Source organism: Anabas testudineus, chromosome 3 (genome assembly GCF_900324465.2).
Source record: "Anabas testudineus chromosome 3, fAnaTes1.2, whole genome shotgun sequence".
NCBI classification, from domain to species: Eukaryota; Metazoa; Chordata; class Actinopteri; order Anabantiformes; family Anabantidae; genus Anabas; species Anabas testudineus.
Window position 1 is genome coordinate 16,803,029 of NC_046612.1, and position 23,811 is coordinate 16,826,839.

At 40.1% G+C, this 23,811-nt stretch overlaps 1 protein-coding gene across 1 annotated transcript in view; it reads right to left on the reverse strand.

Annotated features, from left to right (window-relative positions):
• The window catches only part of LOC113174490 (protein kinase C-binding protein NELL1), a 185,261-nt gene extending 165,414 nt beyond the window's left edge, over positions 1-19,847 (reverse strand). Inside the window, exons 1-2 of the mRNA XM_026378542.1 lie at positions 19,714-19,847; positions 19,091-19,219 (exon numbers count right to left, since the gene is read on the reverse strand). Of these exons, the coding sequence (XP_026234327.1) occupies positions 19,091-19,219; positions 19,714-19,762 (178 nt within the window). The 5' untranslated portion in view covers positions 19,763-19,847. The remainder of the gene's footprint in view (positions 1-19,090; positions 19,220-19,713) is intronic.
• Positions 19,848-23,811: the final 3,964 nt, after the last annotated feature.

Sequence of the window (23,811 nt, forward strand, 5' to 3'; positions counted from 1 at the left end):
TGTTTAATCTACACATGAACAAGAAAGAAATTACTGTTTGTAGTGGGGAGTTACATGCTGGAAGTATTTCTGCTTCTGTTGCAGTGAGTGTGAGTAGCATCCCAAAGTCCCAAAGGTTGCCAGGGATGCTACTGTGCAGAGACCAAAAATCTGAGCAATAACTCTGTATGGCAACCCAGTCCCTCAGCGCTCATGCAAAACAAGCACACAGAAGCAGCCATGCAGGGCCAGCTTACCATCGTTTAATGGCTCACGTGCTCAAACAGTTGCACGGCACATCCCACTGAAGTGCTTTTGTCCACCTGATGAATGTTGATCTGGTTCTGGTTGCTAATTTTGTCTGTCTGCCCTTCAACGCAGAGAAAGTAGCATGCAGTCAGCTAGTTTACGATAAATTGCTTATTGTGGTTTCGTGTGACAGGGCCTGGTGAGGACTGAATATTTTCACTGAGGATAATGCAACGTGTCTGAGTTTTGAAAATACTGAATTTGTGCCCCTCACTATTGTTCCAGGTTGATCTGAAAGAAGAACATTTCTCCAAATGTTGTCCTCTTGCTTTCCTACCATCATTTGCAAAGTAAGCTCAAGAAATTTAAATTTATGCTGCTAAACTACAGTCCCTGCGGGCACTAAGCTCTTTTCATAGTGTGAAGATGTGTGTGTGTCTGTGCGCGTGTGTATGTGTTGTTAACAACTCTCTAGGCTGAGATCCTATCCATAATCTGCTCCACCCCCCACAGGCTCTACACAATCCTCCTCTGCTGTGGGCAGGTTTTAACACCACAGCTGGCACCGGGTGCTTCAAAACACTCACACTGAACACATACGGCATGAGTCCACACACACACACACACACACAGAACACAAACCCACACAGAGGAAATAGGTGGAATTGAGATGTGAGCTAATTTAGTGGAGTGCTGAGAGCTTTGAGGTGTCGTATCAGTTTCTGTCAGGCCTCCAGTAGGCCCACTGCTGGGAGGTTGGCTCACTCTGAGGGACCATGCAACTGTACAGCCAGGGCCCCTGTAGAGATCCAGGGGAGCTTCAACAGAAAGCTCCCCCCATCGCAACTCAGCCAAGCTTAATTACCACCTCACTCGCCTTGTACCGCTCTGCCTAATGAACTGCCGATCAGTGGAATCCAAGAGTGGGATGCCACCAGGCAGCCGGCTCGCCAACCAGACTCCATCCTGTCATCATCGCTGCTTACACAGCTATTTATCTCAATTAGCCATGCTCTGCGTACTTGAAAAATATGATGTCGGCATAAGGCTGGGATGCTGTCCCTTAGTTCTGTCCCCCTTATATCTGTGAAAAACCATCCCCTGAGAGCTTAACTACCATGTCGTTAACTGTCAAATAAAGCAGCAAATCCGCAAATAATCTCATCATCATGCCGTCATGTTTATGGCAGACTCTTTCATCATTGTCTTACAGCCCAAGCTGGCAACCACGGCTACATTGTTTACCTCTGCATGTACCCTGTTGCATTCCTTTATCCTTTTAAAGAGAGAGAAGTGAGAAAAAGAAGAGAAAAAAAACAATGGCAGTGAAGCAAGCAAGTGGTGAAGCGTGGGCAGCATGCAGAGCAGAACTGGCAGTTATGATCTAGAGGAGACAAACAGAGAGATAATACAGTCAGAGGTCACATCAAGCACCCTATAGCTAACACCTGCAATGTTCATACGACAAGTAACACATGCATGTGTACGTTTAACACAGCGCTTGGGCGTTTCTGCGACATCAGAAGATTCATAACTCATAACTGTTTTCTTTACTTGAGCTGAGCTGTAATACTGTAAATCCCATCCCTTGTAATGTTTCAAGCCTGCAGATGCATTGCAGTAAAGAACTGTGTGAAAATAAGACATGATGCAAGGAAGTGCTCCCAGACGGCTTTCAGTGAGAAGCAGCAGTTCATAGCACTAAAAGCTATCCTACTGCTTAATTAAAAAAAAGATAAGCAGCGTTTTTTAACTAGAACCAAGTCAGATGCTGTCAGTTGCATATGTCCATGCAAGTCCAAGATATTCCAAGAAGAAACAACTGGACTTTTCATGAAAAACCTCTTCACCTGGCAAAAAGGTGTCTTTTTAAGAAAGACACCATCCAATACATAACTAGCAGATATTATTATGATTGGTGAAATAAAAATATAGTTTTTATGATTTACTGATATGTGCACAAACCCCCCAGTTGGCCGTCCCATGCCACCTCTGCTCCACCCTGTGTAAAAACATCTAGATCTGCCACTGCTGTCCCAGTTTCCTTATGGTAAAACATTTACCGCACTAAAAACACATTTGCAGCAAATCTGCAATATGCACAACTATTCAACACAGAAAAACGATACACTAAACTCTTCTTTTTACTTTTATATCTTTTTATGTTATGTTGCCATTAGTAGCGAGGAAATGTATCACACTTTGCATATTTTCTCCATATCATGCAGCCCAACCAGCAGCCGCGTCAGTATCTGAGAACATTATAGCCCTGCTGCTGGAATAACTCACTAATACTTCTCTGAAAAAGGAACAACGTGGTAAGACAAACAGCACAAACAGCCCCCCCCCCCCTTCCCCTCCTCCTCTTATCTCAGCAAATGGGACATCAATTCACACAGAGGCAAAGCAGAAAGGAGGCAACTCATCAAATACAGACGGCTGGAAATGCAAACTAGCTGCTGTGTGTGGAGCAATATCTCTATGTGTACTCTCAACACATGTCAGCGACAGATTATTCACACAAGACTCCGTTTGGAGAGGAAGCTTCCAAGTTTAGTGTCTCTGACTGGGTTGGGGTTGATTATGAAGTCAGCGACGATGAATTTTTAAAATAAATGGCACTCCACATGTTTCCCCTGTCTTCATGACAAACGCAATCCCCTCTCAGGCGTAGAGATGCGAGCTGAGCGTAACATGAGCTTGAAAAATCTCCGTGGCCTTCCTCCCCTTTTGTTTGTGAGGCAGTGTTTCATGTACTTTCCGTTCTCTTGGGGTACTGTCACTCTGATACATTAGCAGCCCTCAGTCATTTGGCAACGTGAAGTTAAAGTGTTAGCGTTATTAAACTGCTGGTATGAGGCTGGCAGGTATTACATATCCTGTTCACAGTAAACTTACAGTATCTCGTTAATATACCACTTGGAGGTGAGTAGTGAAACGCCTGCGCTGCTCTAATGCTGAAAGGTGTGGTTGATTAATCAACAGCAAGCAGTGAGAGTCACCTGATTATCAGTTACATGCAGAGCAACAAATAAAAAGTTCACCTTCTCAAATATATATAATTCATCTGCCTGATTTGAAGTCATTTCTTTGTCGTATTATATATATAATGACTTTTCAGTGAGACTAATAAAATTGTATCTTACATTATTGCAAATAAACTGGCCTCACAGATTTAAAAAGCTGAAAATGTCACGGTGTGATGGGCATTTTCAATATGTACAGGTAAGTTTCAAGATTTTCACAAAAACCAACTGAAGTCAATTTGCATGTATTGTTAAACGGCTGTCAGTAACGTAACCTGCAAGAACACAGGGTTTAGTGGACTGTGTAGAACCATTAGATTTGTCCTGACACTGGATTTTTTTTTTGCCAAGAATCTTGACATGAAATGTAAGCAATCATGATTAGGGCCTCTGATGCCTAGAGTGCAGAGAAATCTCCAGTTAAAATTAGAACATGCAAATTCCACAAAAATAACTCAGGCCCTTTTTCCTTTCAGGCAGCCCTGGTAATGACTTTTTTCATTTTCCATTTTTCACATTTCGAGATTATTATACGTAGGTAATATTTTGCTTGTTTGTGGAATGTCTGCATTCACATGCTATAGGACAAAACAAATACCACGGGTATCACGTTCAGTCACAAGCGCCACATAGAGTATTTCTCTGCTCATGTTATGACAAACAAAGATGAAGGTTGCAAACAACGAGCCAAATTCATTAAGCAACAGAAATGAAAAAGCTTCCACTGTTTCCATCAAAGCCCGTCTGACTTTTAAGCTCTTGTCTTGCCTCAGAAACAAAAACTGTGAGATATGAAAAGCTTGCAGTCAATAAGAGCAGCAGCATCTCTTAATGTGTTCTGCTTTCCCTGTTCTAACCCTGACTGAAACAAAATGACAGCTTGTCTTGTGATGCAGCCCACATTTTTTTTTCTGTCAAGCATCCGATGAGCTTTTACTGAAGATGTTTGTGTGTTGCTGCTTCCGAGTGCTGTGTCAGGTACACAACAGTATTTATGTTGTTAGGAATGAACACATTATGCTGGTTCTGACCAGCCAGTGAACTATCAGACCGTGTCTACCACCTTTTCTTCTACAGTAAATCTAACCAGTTACTACACTTTCTGTTCTAAAGTTTGGCACAACATTATAATTATATACACTGCCTGGACTCTTTATTATCACCTTTCGGAACGTTTCAACAAAATTAATATAACCTTGTAAAAGAATATATTCATGGCAGAGCTGCAGTGTTGAATTGCATTTGGCTTTACAGGTGTACCTAATAAAGTGGCTGTTTGCTATATTCATCACCCACCAGGCTGAGCTGGGGCTGGGAAGATGGTTTGAATCTTTATGAAGTTAGAGCATCCAACTTCCACTAAAGTCCCTAAAGTCACATCTGAGGTTTCCTGGAACTTAATCATTACAGCATCTTCAAAGTTTCTATATACAGTAGCTGAAATGGTGGAATACACCTTTTATTTATTATTTAAGTACATTTTTGCTGCATTTTCATGACTTCAACTATACTGTGTTCGAGAATAAAAGCAATCTTTTACCAATGATGTTCTGCAAATGAAGGAATAGTTTGGCTCAAAGAGAATATGTTAAATGAATAAGAGCGAACTAAATGGATTTAGGATAAAAACACAAATAAATAAATAAAAAGCCTTCTCGGAAATGAACGCCTCTTAGTTGACAGAAGAATCCAAAACAGACAGATGCTCATCTATATTCATATCAAGCCATACAGAACGTTAAAACTAACATCTGTTCAACCAATCAGCTTGACCTGCAGAACATTGTGGTTTGTTCATCATTTGTCTTTTGTAAAAGAGTCTCTCAGGAAAAAGACTGCTTAGCCAACTAGTAGCAAAACACAAAATGACTTATTTACTAATGACAGAGGTTTTCAAACCAGTCTGGTGACCATGCAATCAATACTATGAGCAGTGTAGTCATTTGTTTTAAAGTAAAAAATAACATCTTTTCTTTTATGTCTCATTACTGTGTTAAATACCTCAAGTCATGTCGACGCAGCAAACACAGGCTGAGCTTGACATTAAGACATCGACAGACGTCGTTCCGGTCTGGTGTTTGGGTTCAGTACAAAGTGAAGGTCACCAGCATTTTGGAATCACTCAGAACCCAATAGACATATGACTGTGGTTAAACATGTAAACAGAGTCCTTTAATCATGCTTTAGGTTGTGTTTAACTGCGTATAGCAAAACTGACAGTTAAGCCGACTCGCAGGCTGTGTAACAGCTTACTTGAATAAAAATGGAGTCAGTCTTTCCATGTAGACACAGCACCCGTTTGTTTGTATTGGAGCAGGACTTCTCTTATATTTGCTGGAATGCTTTGTTTAGGAACAGCAGAAAAGATGTTTTCTACTGTACATTTTAGTAAGTCTATGGTAGTTTCCAACAAATAGAGGTGAACTGGATCATGGCTGAGGAGTGGTTTAAAGGCTATTTTTACTCTTTTTCATCTGTGAAAATTAGTGGATATTTGAATCAATTGTAAATGCTATGAATTCAGGCTCACCACAAACTCTGGAAAGAAGCAAACTCCAAATGTTTGAAATACCTCATGGGCACCTGAACCTGAAACTGAACCTGATCTGATGCAGCCAACTGCTTCCTGCAAATCAGTAAACCCTATGATGCACCAGCAACAAATCAATGAAGCAATATAAAGGCATGAATCAATGCACATTTCTTGTTTCTCTCCATATACCACTGGTTTTTACACATTTGATTGATGTCATGTCCTGCCTTATATCCTGCTCCAAAAGGGTGTTGACATGGGGTACAGTAAATACATCATTTCAAATTGCAAGCATGCAGGATGTGTGCAGTTGATCAAAATAGCATTTGCGTTGAATATAACTTTAAGTACAGAACTTCCAAAAATATAATTACTTTACACGTCTGATGAATTGATAAAAATGCTAAATATTCAAAACTCTAATTATAAAAAAAGTAAAGTTCTTATAGTTTTTCTTCAAAATGTCAAAATTGTCATCATCCTGGTTCATCTCCAATCTGTTACTCTGAATAAAATATGGATCAATGTTGCTGTCATATTGCACAGTTTCTGCCAGCCTTGTTAAGATTACATGGAGATACATTGTTTATTTTCTTTCTTTAGATCTAACTAGAAGCCGGAGCTGCCCCAAACTCAACTCATTCTTTCTGAAAATGGTATCATAGGTCCTGGTATCAATAAGTTACTACAGACTGTTGTCTTTGATATGTCATAATGTGTGAAGACAGAAAGAAAGCAGGGTAGATTCACTGTAGTTCAACTCAACTGATTGGTAACTTGCAAAGCTATACAGTGCAAAGCTATAGAGTGCTATAGTCAAACGGTTGATCCATCAGTTGTGAAAATCTACAGTTCAGTTCAAACATTGCCACAGTTTGTTTTACGCCTCAGTGTTTTTCTTGATTTTTGTTGTTGTTTGTTTGTTTGTTTGATGGTGGGTGCACTTGCTGACAGGTAGCTCATGCTAAGCTTGGTGTCAGTTTCAGAACTATTACATCCCTCCCGCCTACAGAAGGCCTTTTCCTCCATCTCTCGTCTCCCACTCTCTCTCTCTGAGTCTCACCACTCAGAGCTGCTTGTTGTTCTTAGTTAATTTAGTTAATAAATTTAAACATTTTGTTCATTCAATATTTATGTTGCTTCCCACAAAGCCAGGGCTGTCAAATCAATACTTATAGATGGCACCCAATCCACTTTAAACCAACAAACACATACATATGCAAGCACACACACCCAAGAAGCCAATAATGACTGTGACTGTCATTCACAATAAGGTCAGTGCTGTCCATGCGCTGCATTAGTGTGTAAGTGTTGACTTATATCTCACAAATCCAAACGTGTCAGCCCCGTTGTAGTGGAAAAGTTGAGTAGTGTGAGCACGAAGCATCTCCTTCCTAGATCCAACTTTTTTACAAGACCCAGCTGAGGTAAAACTTTCACAGCCTCAAAAGAGATGTGAAGTTTTATTTGCATTTGAAAATTAACTTGAAAATCAGCCAGATGGTCAGGTAAGGAGTTCACATCGCAATAGTAGCACAGTATGTTGAGGATGTTTGTTGCTGCATTTTTCAAAAGGGGTTCAGCAAGTTAAACATGACAAAAAGCAAGACGTGCTTTATGGATCCATGGATAAGGTATGAATATATATGCAAAATGAAGGGGTAACACTCAAAGGCTGATTTCTTCCTTGAACTACAAGCATGCAATAGATTTATGTTGAAATTATAATTATTCAGCACATCTAACATACACATCACATCTATCTCTTGCAGATAGTGTGTAGCCAAACCTTTTATTGCTGGAATAAATAAATACGTTAAATAACGTTTGGCTTACATTTAATGGTGGATAATCATATTATAACTTATGAACCTTATCTAATGCCGTATTACTCATTACACTACGCTTCAGAAGATGCGCTGTAAAACAAGCAAAAACCAGTTCCAACTCACACACAACTGACCAGCTCATTTAACTAATGATAACAAAATGTGAAAGTGGAATATTTTTAATTAGTTTACATAGGAAACTGTCCGTGTTTTTGAGTGTTTGCATGCAAAGCACACCTTGACTATAATACAGCACAAACAGCCAAACTGAAACTATGCACATAGATTAATTTCAAGTAAAACGACTGCAAACACAGTGAAGGGAAATGGAGATTGGATGTGTTTTCAACTGGACTTCAGATCCTCTACCACTGAAAAGTCCAACCCTGTCCTTACCACAGGTGTTCTGACTCTGTCCACTTTTTTCTAACCAGGCTCCACTTCTGAAGTAGATCGAGCTGCCATCAGATTCCAATCTCAGTATCAGTATTGAATCAGTACTGTGTGTGTTTTTCTTTTCAAATGTTGATGTATTTTTTTTATATAGAATTTAGGGTAAAAATTTAGTTGGCGGCACATACTCTACCCGGTACCTGGACGCTAAAAAGCTCATAGAAAATGTCAAAAATTCCTTTCTTGATGTGTTGTTGTTGTTGCGGTGGTGGTAATAAAGTTTTAGAATGCATCTACTACGTCACGGCCAAGTGCTACCAAAATGTCATTAGCTGTAATTAGTCGTAACAGAACAAATTCTAATTCCAATCTATGATAGGTTATAAAGCCACTGGAGAGAAAGTCAATGCAATTACAGTGTGACTGTGATACAATCAAAACAAAGACAATGGCTCCAGGCAGGACAAAGCAGGGCTAATTATATCAGGCTTCTGATGGAGATAAGAAAGTGCTGAAGGTTCATTCCATCACCTTCCACGAACAGTTTGAGACAGCGATAAATAGGCAGGGTTTAATTGCTCCACACTGAGGTTGCTTTGCCAGTTTCAAGCCAAGCAGCCGAGGATTTAAAGATGAGCATATCGTATTGTAGATGACATTTCTCTGTGTGTGATAATGAGCCAGACTTTACAGGGAGCTTTGAGTGTATGATAATGCACCACTGCAACTATTTTCCAGACGGACAATTTTCTTATATTGTTTGGAAGAGAAAAATCTTAGGGTGCTGCAAAATATAAACAAAACAGCACAGTTCACTATTGTCTAACTCGTAAAAATAGACTAGATGAATCATTAAAGGAGCAAGCAATTCAGCATCCTACTGTGCAGTGAACTCTGTGGGAGCTCCAATAGTGCACTGTTATTATTAAGGCTATAACTATTTTCTGTGTATGTGTACTGTACATTGTATGTTCAGTAGTTTCTTGTCTGGAAAAATGTGCTGAATTGCAAGACATAATAAGGGATAATAATAAATCTATCTATCTATCTATCTATCTATCTATCTATCTATCTATCTATCTATCTATCTATCTATCTATCTATCTATCTATTATCTTTTTACATGAAACGCTGCTCAAAGAATGATGAAACAGATGAAAATACGAATAAAATAAATCAAATGACCAACCAGCATCTCTAGAGCTACTCTGTCAGCACTGTCCAAATAATACGTAAGCTTTAGATAGCACAAGTTCAGTAGTTATCACAATTAAGAACAACATTTAACATTTCCACTTGGAAAAAATAATAAAAAAGCTACAGGGGACACTGAGATGAATAGGTTGAAAGCAAAGCATAGATGTCACTTGGTTTCATCAGGATTGCATCATTTTTTTCTGCAAACATAAATATAGTACATCAAAATAATTTAGAAGAAGCCATAATCACATCGAGCAACAATTCCACACAAACCTGTGGGTAAGCCTCAACAGATGGCCAGAGAAGGAAATAATTCAACTACTGCTTCAGTGCCAGACACGACTCTATTACAAGTTTACACACACTTCCTGCTGATTCCTGTCCCACGGTTGTGAACCACTCGTCAAATCCAGGTACTTTTACAAATCCCTTTTCAGTCTGTGAATTAGTTTGTTAGTTAGTGGTACTGTCATTCCCAACTGGTGATTTTAAAAAAAAAGTATGAAGATTAGTAGATCAAACCTAAACAGAGAATGAGACTGGATGGTTTAATAAGAGATTTGCGTTTCTTAAAGAATTTAACCAAGTTGAATCTGTCTGTCCGAATCCATCCCTAGTGGATGGGTGTGCCAGATGAGCTCATGCTCCCAACATCCAACTGAATGCGCTTGTGTCCGGCCATTGTTCTTCTATTCTGCCTTTAATTTGACATCGTGGGGGCAACAGAGACACATCTATTCCTTTAAAAGATATCACCCTCATGTACAATGAATAATTCAGATGGAATAATTCTGCAGAGGTTCCTGTGAGGTGGGACCAGCGTCTTGCCTCCTGCAGCAATAGGACAGCCAGGAAGCTCATACATAAAAGATGAAAGGTTTGATAGCCTCTGTTGGATTCAGCAGCTGGGATTCTGCGCTGTAGACTTTAAAGTCACAGCCTGGCTTAGCTGCTTGCCGGCTGTGAACTGCCCACAGCCTCTCGGGCCTCGCCGCATGGAGCTTTTTCTGTAATATCTGTGCCATAACCAGCCCAACTCTGCTCTGCAGTCAGAAAGGGGGGAGGTATAAATAGCAACAACATGGATGCAGGAGGGAATGAGACCTCACTGAAACCTCTCTAGTTTCTAGTCGGTTCACTCCAAATCTCCAGAAATGGCGCACTAGCAGTCTGCAATGAAAGTACAGTAATTGTTTAGGTCACACTGTGCTGCTGTATTTATCAATACTTGTCATCATCTATTAAACCAACTAATTTCAGTGCAGCATCTACAACCGTGAGCTAAATTCACATCTTTAATCTTGCCTTCTTTTCCCCCCATTTTGTTTCATGTCGCTCAGTCTCCTCTCCAGTGTGAGAGAACAGACAGATCCGTTCAAGTGAAGCCAAACTCTCTGCTTGCCCAATTGCCTGACACAAACATGATAACATTTCACTGGAGCACATGAAAGATTGGCATATTTTGACTTTCGAGAACAGAAGTAACATGTACAATGCTGATATGAGAAAAGAAACCTGTGGTGAGATGTGGATTAATCAGCCCCTTATGTTAACCCTCTACCCTCCTTGCTTAGCCCAAGGGTAAATCTGAAAGACTAAAAAGCATTTTCATTGAAGGCATTTGTCTGAAGTGTCAAGAACCTGTGAAGAGAAATTCAATCAAAAAATTCCATCACTACTTCAGAGTCAATGGGGAAAAAAAAAACCTTTGGTACAAAAATTGGGCACACAGTTTTCATACTGATTTACCAATCAACAAGTTGCAAGCCAACGCCCCACGTCTGTTTATCATGGCTTCTAGATTAAATATTGAACAAAAACAGCAGATAAAATAAGTCAGAAGCATGATTCAGAAAGATTGGGAATCTTGTTAAGGCCATACGTCCCATATGTCTGCTACACCGTCCGTGAGGTAAATTTCATCACCTCCCAGCCCATGAGGGTTGAAGAAGACTCACTTCAGACATCCTCATGCAGTCCAAAGGTTTGTGTCTTTACACAAACAAAGAGCTCGTCTTCTTGCTACTGTCCAGAGTGGTCATCATGTTTTGCACGGGACATGTGTGGCGCCTGTCTGTATACACACTGTAGTACTAATGGAAGCACGTTGGGTAATAATAATTCAAGAACATAGAGTAGAATAGACATCACACTAATCCTGGTTTATCCTTTTTTTCCTTCTTCATTCTGATTTTACCGTAAACTACAGCCTGAGGTGGAGCTGTCCACTCTAGTGTGGTGCTGATTCCTGTTCTGTACACAGAAGCTCACTGTCAAGATTCGAGAAGCTTTATTGTCATTGCACAATGTGCACAGACATACAGTGTCCTGAAATATACATACCTCAAAAGAAAGATGATAAAAACAGTAAATAAGAAAAATGAAATTAAAATAATAACTTTTAATGAAATTATGAATAAGAATAAAAATGGTCATACAATAGAGTAAAATGTCATGAAAATAGAAGGTGAGGGAGCATCATGTTTCGAACAGCCTGGGGAAAAGGACCCAGCACATATTTCAGAAATATGGTAAGAAGACTATGGGGTGGGGGTGGCGGGTGGAAAAGGCCATTTTCCATTACTTCGATCTCCACAGGGAGCATGAACCATATCAGAACATTTGGTAAAGCATGATCTACACACAGCAATTACATTAGGTTTAACATAACATTAACATGGCATAGTTACCACTACAGTAAGGAAAAGTGAACATTTACTTTAAAATCACAATTTGATAAAAGTTCAATACCAGGAATTTGTTTTTTCTCATATTATGCTCATGTTTACTCATCCCTGAGTGAAAGCTTTATCCTCTTTTTCTGATTTTCTCCTTCACGTCCACTCTACCATGCCGTCCAAACTTTCCAGCAATCACCATTCTGACATATCAATAACACCACCCGGTGGTTTTTAATGTTGTGGTGGACAGGGGTCAGCAGGGGTACTCGAGATGTGTTCTGACACATGTATATCATGACCAACATAAGCTTTTTTACATGCTGACCCCTGCCGACAACAACATTCAAACCACCATGTTCAGCTGAAAGTTTCCATCCACCACCTGCTGGCTCGACTCCACCACCACCAGTATCACCTGCATCCTTATGGGCCTGGCCTTGACTCCTAATTCATTGATGAAGTCTAGCCACCAAGGTGTGTTAAGTTCTTGACACACTAGCTGACATATACACTCATGCAACTGCCCCTCTATCTACCGACGCCACATTCTCACTTCCTCAACCCCCTGCTTTTATGGTGTTTTGTAGACCAGTTGTTCTCTGCCTGAGGGCATCTGGTGGTACTGATAGCACATTGATTCATTATTTACAAGTCAGATAGTGCTAAATTAATAGATTCAAACTGGGATTTAAAGTGTCCTATACTATCTGAAAGCCAGGTATGATGAGCTGATCTACACGGAGCCTCTGCTAAGGTATCAGATGAGAGTTGTAACAACACACTCCCTGATGGCTGCAAGATGACTTGGAGGAAAACATACACCATTACAGATAATTAGGAGTCCATCTATTTAGTGCATGCAGGGAATGTAATCATGAGTAGTCACCATGCCCTCACTCAGCATAGGCTTCAAATTTAAGGGAATCATTTTCTCATCTGCAATTAGAGGCTATTATTATTTTTATGATTCTGAGCCCTTCTCATCTTGACAGAGACAAGACTAGAGCTAACTTTTATCATGATGGTATGATCAAAGCTCCGACTTCCTCTTCTGCTGTCATGTGATTTCAACTTTAGGCGCACACACTTTACCTCCACCTGTTTTGTCTATTTTTATTTCATGTTGAGATTTCCTACCATTACCACATCGCCTTTTGACAACTGCAAGGGAAGTGGTAAAACACTGTGCATTTGCTTCTGGGTTTTATGTGAGGAGAGAGTTATCAATCTTGCACAGGGAAAATTGCCTCTTACTCAAAACCCGACGTGGTTTAAGTTCCATTTTTAGATCCCATGAGTGTAGAATTTCTCTATATGACTGGTACAAAATAACTTATAACAAAGCTTTATGTTTATGGTTGCTCCTTTGAATGCTGAAATATGTCATTAGCCGGTACATTTTAACTTTGATTGAGACCGTTTTCTTAAGCAGGTTATGTGCAATGTAAAAGTGAGCATGCTGGTGATACTGAATGTTTCGTATTGTTAGCAAAGCATTCGACTGACCCCAGTGTGTGAGTAAAGTATGACCACAACCACATCACTGCAATGGGTGACAGGTTCCTTCTAAATACACATGATGTAGATGAGAATTGTTTGAAAAGTGTCACATACTGAGCTTGGAAGTCAGAAAGTAGTATTTTCTGAGATGGACATGTCGTAGCCTTTTCATGGTGTTTGTTAAGAAAAATACAGAACACCATTATCCATTATTAAGATAAGATAATATATCACTTCACTGCTCCCCCGAAGGGGAAATTCATATGTTACAGCAACTGACATTGAAATTTAAAAACAATAGAAGTAATCTAATCTAAAATATAGTATAAAAATACACAGTAGGTTAATAACTAATAATAATATACAATTAGAGAAGTGAGACAGCGCAGATAACAAAGTTTGTGGGAAGCAACTACGGGGCTAAATTGACAGGTGCCTTCAAGTTGAGCAGATCAGTCTGAGTTTATCCAGTTTACTTGAGTGTGCTGGAAGTGATGGAGACGGGTCTTGTTTGCCTGTTCATCAGCACTGAATGCCTTGAGCCATGTCCAGTCTGGTCCTCAGATCAGATGATTTGTCCCTGCGGCTTTTCTCAGCACTTCTCTCCTGCTCCACACACCCACTTCCTCTGCTCCTGGTGGATTTCAGGTCTTCTTCATGGGATCAGACCTGTGTTCTGCCTGCTAATACCTAGTAGCTAATAGCAGGCTAGACTAATAAAGTAAAATTAAAAGTAAACTCTGTCCAGCGTAGACTAAGATGACCTCAATTAGCAGCTTGCCTATTGAGCACACAAGTTTTTTAGGACTTCTATCTTAATACATAAAATGATTGTTGGGAATGTTTGCTTAATGCTCCTGTGTTTAAGCTCAGATTAATGACTTTGTAGCTTTGCTAGATGTATAAAAAAATTCACTGTTCATCATTCATTGGCTTATCTCCCTGGCATTCAAACTGATTTGTCATTAAATTTTTATTTTGTCCACATCCTATAGTCCTGGTGAGGGATTTGGAGAGCAGAGTGTTGAGAGAAATAGTGTTTACTGTCTATTTTCTGCTGTTAACTGCTGGCTGCACTGTAGCCCCTTGTTTGAGAGATATTCAATTTTTCTTTTCAATTGTGAGCAACTGCAGAAACTGAGTGATTTCAGAGTAGCCAATTTTGCTGCTCATAACGCACCTATTTCAGCTTTCCCAATATATTTTTTCCTCATAACAAGTAGTGTTCTACAACAGCCAAACAAAAGTGGCAGCTGCAGCCACTGAAATAAGAAAAGAATCTAGAGAATAGACCTCCGTGATGGCTTTTGTATTATTCTACAGACGCTTAAGTCATCAGTTGTGACTTTAGTTAATTTTTTGTTACTTCTAAATTACTCTTCTTACTTTGAGTTGACCAATCTTACAATCAATGTTAAACTCCTGCATATCTGTTTTTACTCAGAAAGTAGGGTTTGGTGACTTATTCACAGAGGGTAGGGCCGCCTCCCGACTCTGTGATTCAGTCCCACAGACAATTAATAACTAACAGGTCATGTTGTGAGGGAGAAATATTAAAAGAGGTTGTTGCACTAAACAATCCTCAAACTCCGGTGCCAACGCTGGCGCAAAACTCTTTGCTGCAACACAGGCACTGAAAAGTGTATCCCTCCCACATGGATCATAGAGCATCATTTCAGATGAAAGGTACAGTGTATGGACACAGTGATTTCATATTTGTCAACTACAGTTTGACAGTGTGATGTAGCACTCATTATGGCAAATATACTAATCCCTTCTTTATCAAAGATTCAGACTGATACTACAATTAAATCTGTCATTATGATCTATACTGAGCTGGGGCCAGAAGACGGTTAACTTAACTTGAAGCTAGCCCAGTTCTAACCAAAGGCTAAAGAAAAACACTTCAGGACTTCTAAAGCTCACTTGAATGCTAAATAAGTGCAAAACGTAAAAGGAATGAGTGATTTACACATAAAACTTGTTGTTTTTACACTTCTGTTGTTGGATGAATAAAACAAACAAGATGTAATGTGTTACTTAGTGACAGACATTTGTGTGACATCACAAGAAAGCCAACAAATGCACTTGTTCAACGCTGAACTATTTTAATTGCACTTTTTCCACTGCTGTGCGTGGTTCCTTTTTCACTGTGATCAGTTCAAAATGTCAGAAATGTTCACATGCTACATTTAACCAGTTATTCATAAACTGATAATGAGAAATGTGCATTTAAAATGAACCATAGAAGCAGACATTCAAAGTGCATTAGCTATAGTGCTTTATTAGATAGCAATGAGGTGTTTATGTGTAGATTTCTGCTTTTAATGAGTCTGGAGAAAAGATTTTGACTGAAATTGACTGAAAGGTTGATTAAGTGTCAGTAAAAAATCCTTTTGGTCCTAAAACTAGACAGAAGATTTGTTTTATGTTAAGGATAACTGAGCTAAAAGGTTGATAGGGGTGTGTTTATAGATCTCAGGGGTATCAGAATCAAGGCTGCATTTGTTGTAACCCTTTAACTATAGAATAAAAAATAATAATTTTGTTCAGCTCAACAGTGTTTACATAACATAATGATTTGAAAAGATCCGAATGGTGTAATGTTACAAAGCAAAGAGCAATATGATGTAAAACAAATTAGAAGAAAACCTAATGGTCCTTTGGAAAGAAAAACTTGATGCTGTGCTGTTTATGCTCTGTTTAATGGCTTTTTTAAGAAATCCTAGACAGGCTTGTCAGACTTGGTTGCTTAAAGGGTTTTATCACTTCGACCTACAGGTCAGTCTGAAACAAAAACATTTAATAAAATGTGATGCTGAAAAGAAAAAGAAGAGATGATATGGAAACAGAGAAATGAAGACTGCAGAAACACAGTGTGGTGCAATGAGCAACCAAAGTTGAAACAGGAGCAATGTACAGTATGTGTTCCCCTACAATTTACAGATGTCACAACTGGTTTTGATTAAAGTGATTGGTCCACTGCACTGGTACACACACTGACACACACACCCAAAACCAGCAACAATAAAATGTGATCCAACATGATGCTGAATTTCATTTGGTATTCGTGTACTAGACAGGCAAAGGAAACTGTATTTGAAGAGCACCTTTCATTACAAAGAAACTTACAAGAAACCAAGTGGACCCCCCTAGTTTTCCTTTGCTATAGACTGTACATAGGCTCTTGGACTCATAACTTTGAGCTGAACATAAGAAAATGAAAAAGATTAGATTTATTCCCTGAAAATAAAAATATCTAAACAAAATTTCCCACTAATTCATTGGGTGGATACATATTTTATAAAAGATCATATTTCCAAAAACTGAGCACCCATTTAGCAGTCTAATGAGGATGGCTCTGGATGATTGAAGTGGCAGGATCTGTTTGAAGTTGAGATGTTTCAATTTGGACCAAACTGACAGACCCACAGGGAGATACCAAAGTACAAACTGATAATCACCATTAGAAGAATTTTAAATCAAAATCGATGCTGGGACAGAGGGGGCCTGAGTAATGAGGTTGACAATCTGGGTTCCAATCTAGGATGAGAAACTAGGTCAGCCCTCGTCTGGACCAACTTTATTAAATACATCACAGAGGTTCCCACAATGTAAGAAATCCTATTGATAAGAAGTACAAGCTACAACAAATATGCAAATAGCAATTAGCAGAGCTTTGTTCCCGGCTATCAGTGCACAGTGGGAGATTATTAGCATTTTTCTTTCTCATCACAAGGTCGGATCACACATCCAGATAAGGACCTTTTAGTGGAGGCTGTTCTCGTGCCTTTCCTAAAGTAGCTTTAGAGACATGTTAATCTATTTTCTAATGGGAATCATCTGTTGTTTGTGGAACACAGGCTAACTGGGAGACTGGAGAGACTGGTCCCAACGTCCAAGCAAAGACACTACCACAGCCTTCTCTTTCTCTCTGAGCACCATCAATACTAATTGGAACAGCACATTGCCCTTTTTTCCCCAGACATTTCACCAATATTACAATGTTCCCCCACAATTTATGCAATCAAACAGATGAAATATGATATTGAGCTCAGTGCACAACATGATTGCATACAGCATACATAAATCATCTTGAATAATCACTGACCCAATCAGCCACGGTGGAAACAGCACAGCATCAACTAGACAGATAATCATGGACTGTTTGTTGCTGTAATCTACTACAACTTCTTCACTTTTTTAAAAAGAGTGTAGGAATTGCTGCAACTTTGGCTGCAGTTGCTCTGTGGAGCCATCTGGGTTACAGGGCCATGAAAGCAGCACAAGGGTGGGCGAAGTGTTAAATAGGTCACAACACAAGCATCCTCTCCAACACTCCCAGGTCCAGTTTCCCCATTGGATTAGCCTCCTGTTTCCCACACTATCTGGCTGCTGCACCTTGACCCTGGGAGCCTAGAAACCATAAGGAGAGCGGCTTTGAAGAACAAGTGTGTGTGTGCATGCATGTGTATGTGTATGTGTGTGTGTGTGTGTGTGTGTGTGTGTGTGTGTGAGAAGAGTGAGGCTATCCTCCAGCCCCCAACATTGGACAGCTCCAACACGGCACAGCCAAGTGGCCCTGCCTTCATTTATACAGAGCCAGTGGCACATTGAGCCAAGCACTCTAGAAAATAAAACCTCACACAGACACACACACACACACACACACACACACATCACTCTGCCCATATGAGTCTCAACACCCATTGCTGCTTATTTTGGATTCAAGCTGCTATGTTTGTGCCAAAATCTTTGAATGTGAATATTTTTCACACCAGAAAAGAAAAAAAAAAAATTCAGTGTCTCCCCCCAAAAGTGTAGTTTCACTGGGGAGGGGATGCAGTCCTGGACCATAATGAGAGAATTCAACTCTCCAAACAACATTTAATGTCAAACACCCTGGGAGATTGAAATTTACATTGCACGACTAAAGTAATGAAAGGTCTGTGGCAGAAGGAAAGCAGATAACACACAGACACAGCAAACAATGAATCACTCCAAAAAATCTAGCTCTGTCTCTCCTGCAGTCACTCGGATCTCTTTCTCTCTCCACTGTACATCAACCTTCTGCATTATTTTCGAGCAATCCCGCCTCTGCTTACAGCTAGCAGCACAACACAGGAGAAGCAAGTTGCACCAAATATGTTGAGTCGTCTTCGACGAGCACAGAAACAAGTGAGCCAAGTTGTCTTGTGACATCTCATAGCAGTCTCAGCGGGGTTAACCCTGTGTCAGCAGCTCATCGGGGGTTATCTTTCCATTAGAACGCACGGCTTTGAAGGTTTTCTGCAATTATGGGACAGAGAGTCAATCCACCTGCTGCGTGGCCCTCAAGGTCCTGACACTGTAACACACTGGGATGTTATTAACCACTTGTTGGATTGCAGAATAGTGGACGTCTTAGGAAACATTAGATGTGTGGTAGGAATTCTACACTGACACCAGTGTCCCTGTGCAGATTGAGCATCTGCTGCCTGCATGGGACAAATTAAATGTGGAGTAATTGTGAGAGGAGGCTCCCAGGAGCGCTCTGTCTCGGGATCCCACCCTAATACTGTGACAGTGAAAGGTGCGTCGCTGCGTGGCTTTGCTCTCACTAACTAGTGGAAGAAAGAGCGTGAAACACAAGACAAAGACATTTCTAAACTTGAGTAGCGAAACTAATGGGGGGAGAAACTGTCAGCGTGTGTGCCTCACCTCGGAAAAGGAAGGCTTTGCTGTTGTTATGAAGCCCCGCCACTTGGGTAATTCCATAAGTGGCATTTGCCAGGTCAAGTTCATTGATGATATCAATCTGGTAGTCTTGATCTGATCCGAAAGCCAAAGCTGGAGGAGAGAAATTCAGGTTAGAGGATGTGAAGCGGCGTGTTCCTGCTGAGAGGATTAAAACTAAAATAGCATTTCATTTTACAAACAAACAGTGTCACTGCTTATGTGCATTTCCACTGATAAAATGGGTGGTTGTGGAAAAAGTCACGCAGTTTTTATTTTGCTAACGCTGCCCACTAAAAAAAAAAAAAAAAATCCGTCACACACATCCCCTGTCTCCACGGGCTGTGGGTGCACCGCGCGCACACGTTAAGATGTCATGTCATTCTGGCTTAACTGGATCCTGGTTATTTTTCAAGTGTTTACTCAAAATGTGGATGAATTAAAAGCAAGAGAGACTCTACCAAGAAATCTGACATGCGTGTGCGCAACGTGCGAATGGAGGAACGTAAAAAAAAATAAAAAAAATAAAAAAAACGATAAGAAGATCGTGTCACTTGCAACAAAATCAATCAGTGAAGGGGACAGAGTGCCGCGCAGCTTTTACTTACCTGGTTTGGTAAAAAGGAAAAGGTATAACAAAGCCACGTAAATATCCATTTGTGTTGGAGTTGCGCTGTACAGAGTCCTCAGCCGTGCGCCCCGCTGCGTACCCACACTACCCACACTGGTCCGTCTGGTGCTGTGCGCCGCGTTCACCTCGCTTGGATATGGAGGAACGGTCCACAACGCATGAGCAGGGGTTCCCTTTATGCAAACCAGACCACTTCACTGTATCTGGACGCCTCCAAGCAGTCACTGCATGACATCAGCAGTGACAGATGGCCGCGTTTATTTGGGGCAGACATTAAAGTGAGCAGCAGGAGAAAACTCCGAGGATATTCTAAAACAGCTATTTATAAAGTTCCCCCCGTTCAGACCACAGAAACTTCCAATGTTGGAGGTGAGAAAGGGGCTTTTCAAAGGAAACTCGGCGAGTAGAGGATACGGGAATTCTCTGTAATAGATAGGTAGGCTGCTCTCACATGTAGCAGTAGACAATATTCAGAGATTTTGAATCTTGAATCTGGAATTTTCTAGTGTCACGGGACAAATCAACACCGCAGCTGACGAAATAGAACACATTTTATTAACTGTGTGAACACAATTTAGCTGGTATAATATAATACTGGTCCTAATGAGGAATTTGTTTAATTGCACAGACATAACAGAGAAGTCCCGGATCTCCTCTTTGCTCCACACAGCATGCCCCAATCACATCTTCCAGCTTTTAAATTGACTCCTCTTCCTCCCACCGCCTTCTTGCCTCAGAGAATCCCTGGGATTTATGGCTGCTCCAGTCCTCTTTCCTCTGGGGCATGTCCTTATTGAGAACCATTAATCATACCTTTCTCCTGGCTGACTCTAATTTGTGTACATTGTCAGGTTGTATGGGTTACCTACATCAACACAAACCGGTGAGGGAGAGAGCAGCAGCTTCTGATTAAGGCATTTAGTGTGCATCGCCTGCTCTGCCTGTGCAAGTGTGCTCCACACCAAAAATGATGTCATGTTTTCTTTGGGATGCAGGTCAATGTTTCACCCCCTTTGATTTAAACAACAGCAGCATTTGGTCACTGATCCAGAATTAAAAAGATTCTCAATGGATAAAAACATTTTTTTCACGATTTTACCTTTGCAAACACTCAGTGTGTGTGTGTGTAAGTGAAAAGTCAGAAGGCTAAATGTGGTTCAAAAGTGAAAAGTAAGAAAAAGATTTGTTGTCACAATGAACTGAATATTATATTAAGTGTAAACATTTTACAATTCAATCTTTAGAGTGGTCATATTATGCTCAATTTAAAGTTTCTATTTTATTCTGGGGCTCCACTGAAACAAGTCACCACCTGGATTTCACTGAGGAAATCCGTGAGAGCCTTTCACTGGATACTTACTGCAGTAATTAAAATGTTTCAGCTGGCAACACAACGAGGTCAGCTGACTACCTGGTTGTATGAATGTCAAAGTTTTTCTACCAATGGATTTATTTCTTCCCTGATGGCCGGGCATATTCCAGGATGACAATGCCAGGATTCATTGGACTCAAATTGTGAAAGAGTGGTTCAGGGAGCATGAGACATCATTTTCACACATGGATTAGCACCAGAGAGTCCAGACCTTAACCCCTTTGAGAATCTTTGGGATGTGCTGGAGAAGACTACATGCAGCAGTCTAATCTCATCATTAGTACAAGATCTTGGTAAAAGCTCTGATCGAAAATAAATGTGGGGACACTGCATAAGCTTGTCCAAGAAATATCAGAGTGTGCATTCTGTTCTGATTGGCCAGCTTGTGAAGACTTCCTGTGGGTTGAACTGTGACCAGTCCTTCAGCAACAACCTAGCAAAAAACACTGCTCTGCGTAGTTGGACAGATTGTAAAAACAGTTTTCTGTGTCATTAACAGATAAAAGCATGAGTCAGTCTTTTCCTGGCCTGTAAATGTATCCATTCTAATTTTATGGTTTTGTCTTTGGGAAGAGTAAATAAAGGAAATTTTCCTTCACAGCTGAAAAACACTTTCTGCAAGACCTATTGATCTCTGCACGAACACTTGGTAGCCACGAGCAAAGCTGTGGCAGTCAACCTGAGAGAGTGGGCGGGGCAGAGACTCAGAACACAAAAAGCTAAATATGACAATAAAATGTAGGACAGCTGCAATATATACAGTAGACTATGTCAATTTTTCTCTCCCATGTCAAAATCCTTCAATAACTGACATTGTGCATTTTGGAACATCCAGTTCTGGGCCTCTGTTCGCTGTCATTTCATTGTTCAATTGATGTGATGTATTTCCACCTTTCTACTTCCAGTTTGACACTATTTAAAAACTTTAAAGCTGCATTAAAACAGTTTTTTTTTTCTTTTTTGTTTGTTTGTTATGTTTTTGTGGTCAAGGGTTTAACTAATCTCCATCAATGTTTTTGTGTTGAAAAATGACTTAATAGTAATTTAATAATTACACTGCCACCTACTTACGTGACAGTAGGTCTAATGTTCTTTGGGTGGAATTCAGTGTTTGGTTTGCAGCAGCTGTAGAAAGAAAAGCTGAATGAACGAGACAGGAAACACTGACAATAGCAGATGTTTCCATCATGCACATGATGTGACGCTGTGATTTATTTATTTAGATTAACTTTTTTTATAAACTTTTATTGACCCATTGAAAAAGATCGTCCAGCTGCAGATAAATGGCAGTGCTAATGAATCATGTGCTATGATCTTCACAATCAACAAATCCCAAGCAAGTAAAACACCTATGAGAGGTTTGGGGGCAACATATAATACATTTCCACATTATCTAGACATGTAAATGTATAGATTGTTTAAAATACAATTTAAACTTTGATACAAGTCACTGTACCACTAATGCTCCTAGTGCATTTATTGACATATGTTTTCTACATCAGCATCGTACCAAACATAAAATGAACAAACGGTGCAAACAAAAGAGCCAGAGTGAAAATGACAGTGAAAGAGAAAACATGATTGGCAGTAGGAGCAGTATGAATTTCAACAGGATTAGCACTATAATTTAGTCCCATTCTCCAGATTGCGGCCCAGCTGTTTTCAATCTCTGCTTGTCAAAACAACGCCTGCCATCATCCTGTAGTCATACATTGAGGTCAGCAGGACTGGTGCAGCCAGAGGGCCGCCTATTATCACAAAACAGCCAAGCAAGACACCTAATTGTGCACAAACAGAAGTGACCTCAGCACTCTGAAGCCTCATTCACTCTGGGTGCGGGAGATGTAGGCTAAAGTTTAGCATTTGTCAGAGCAGTCGAACTCCAGGTCCACAGGGGGTGAGGCTGTGCTCGGTCACTGATAAGATAAATTACGTTCAGCAGTCCTTTTATTTCACACGATGGGTCATAGTCAGTGCCGCCGCGTTTTGTACTTACCTAACATTTCAGTCTGATATCATGTTTAGAAATTGTAATGAGCCAATTTTCAGCATCTTCTCATGTTTCTAAGAATCAATACCAGGAGCATGCAGTGTCACAGTGATGTATCCATCAGCCTTCAAACCGGATGACCAATGGCATTCACTGTATGTCAAAACTACATGCAGATTGAGTGCAAAGCATATGTTCACTGAGAACAGGCAGGAGACACAGAAACGGTGAAATGTATAAAGCAGTTTCTTCTCATATAAGTGTTGCTCACACAGTGTTCCCTGCAGAAACAGTTGATGCTGTAACATCTACAGAGACTGCTGACTGGAGCTTTCCACATATTTGCTGTGTCTTAAAAGCTGCAAGTTGTAATAGTATCTAAATAAAAACGCAATTAAAGAAATTCATAATGCCCAGAGTAGTGAGTCAGCATCTTTTATAACAGACTCAAACTTCCTGACCTTACAACATTTGCAAGTCTAGCATCTTCACACAAGGTATATTAAACTGCCGGTAACGAAATGAAAGCACACCTCACGGTGTTGTCCTCATATAGGAAATCAATACAAAATCAGAAATTGTAAATTATTAATTGGCCAGTTTTAGAGTCCTTTTATCCACAATGAGTTTTACTTTTATTTTTACTTTAACTATTGTTACAGAGTTTGTACAGTTGCAGCTCACACTGTTTACAAAGTGTCTTTGCCCTATGT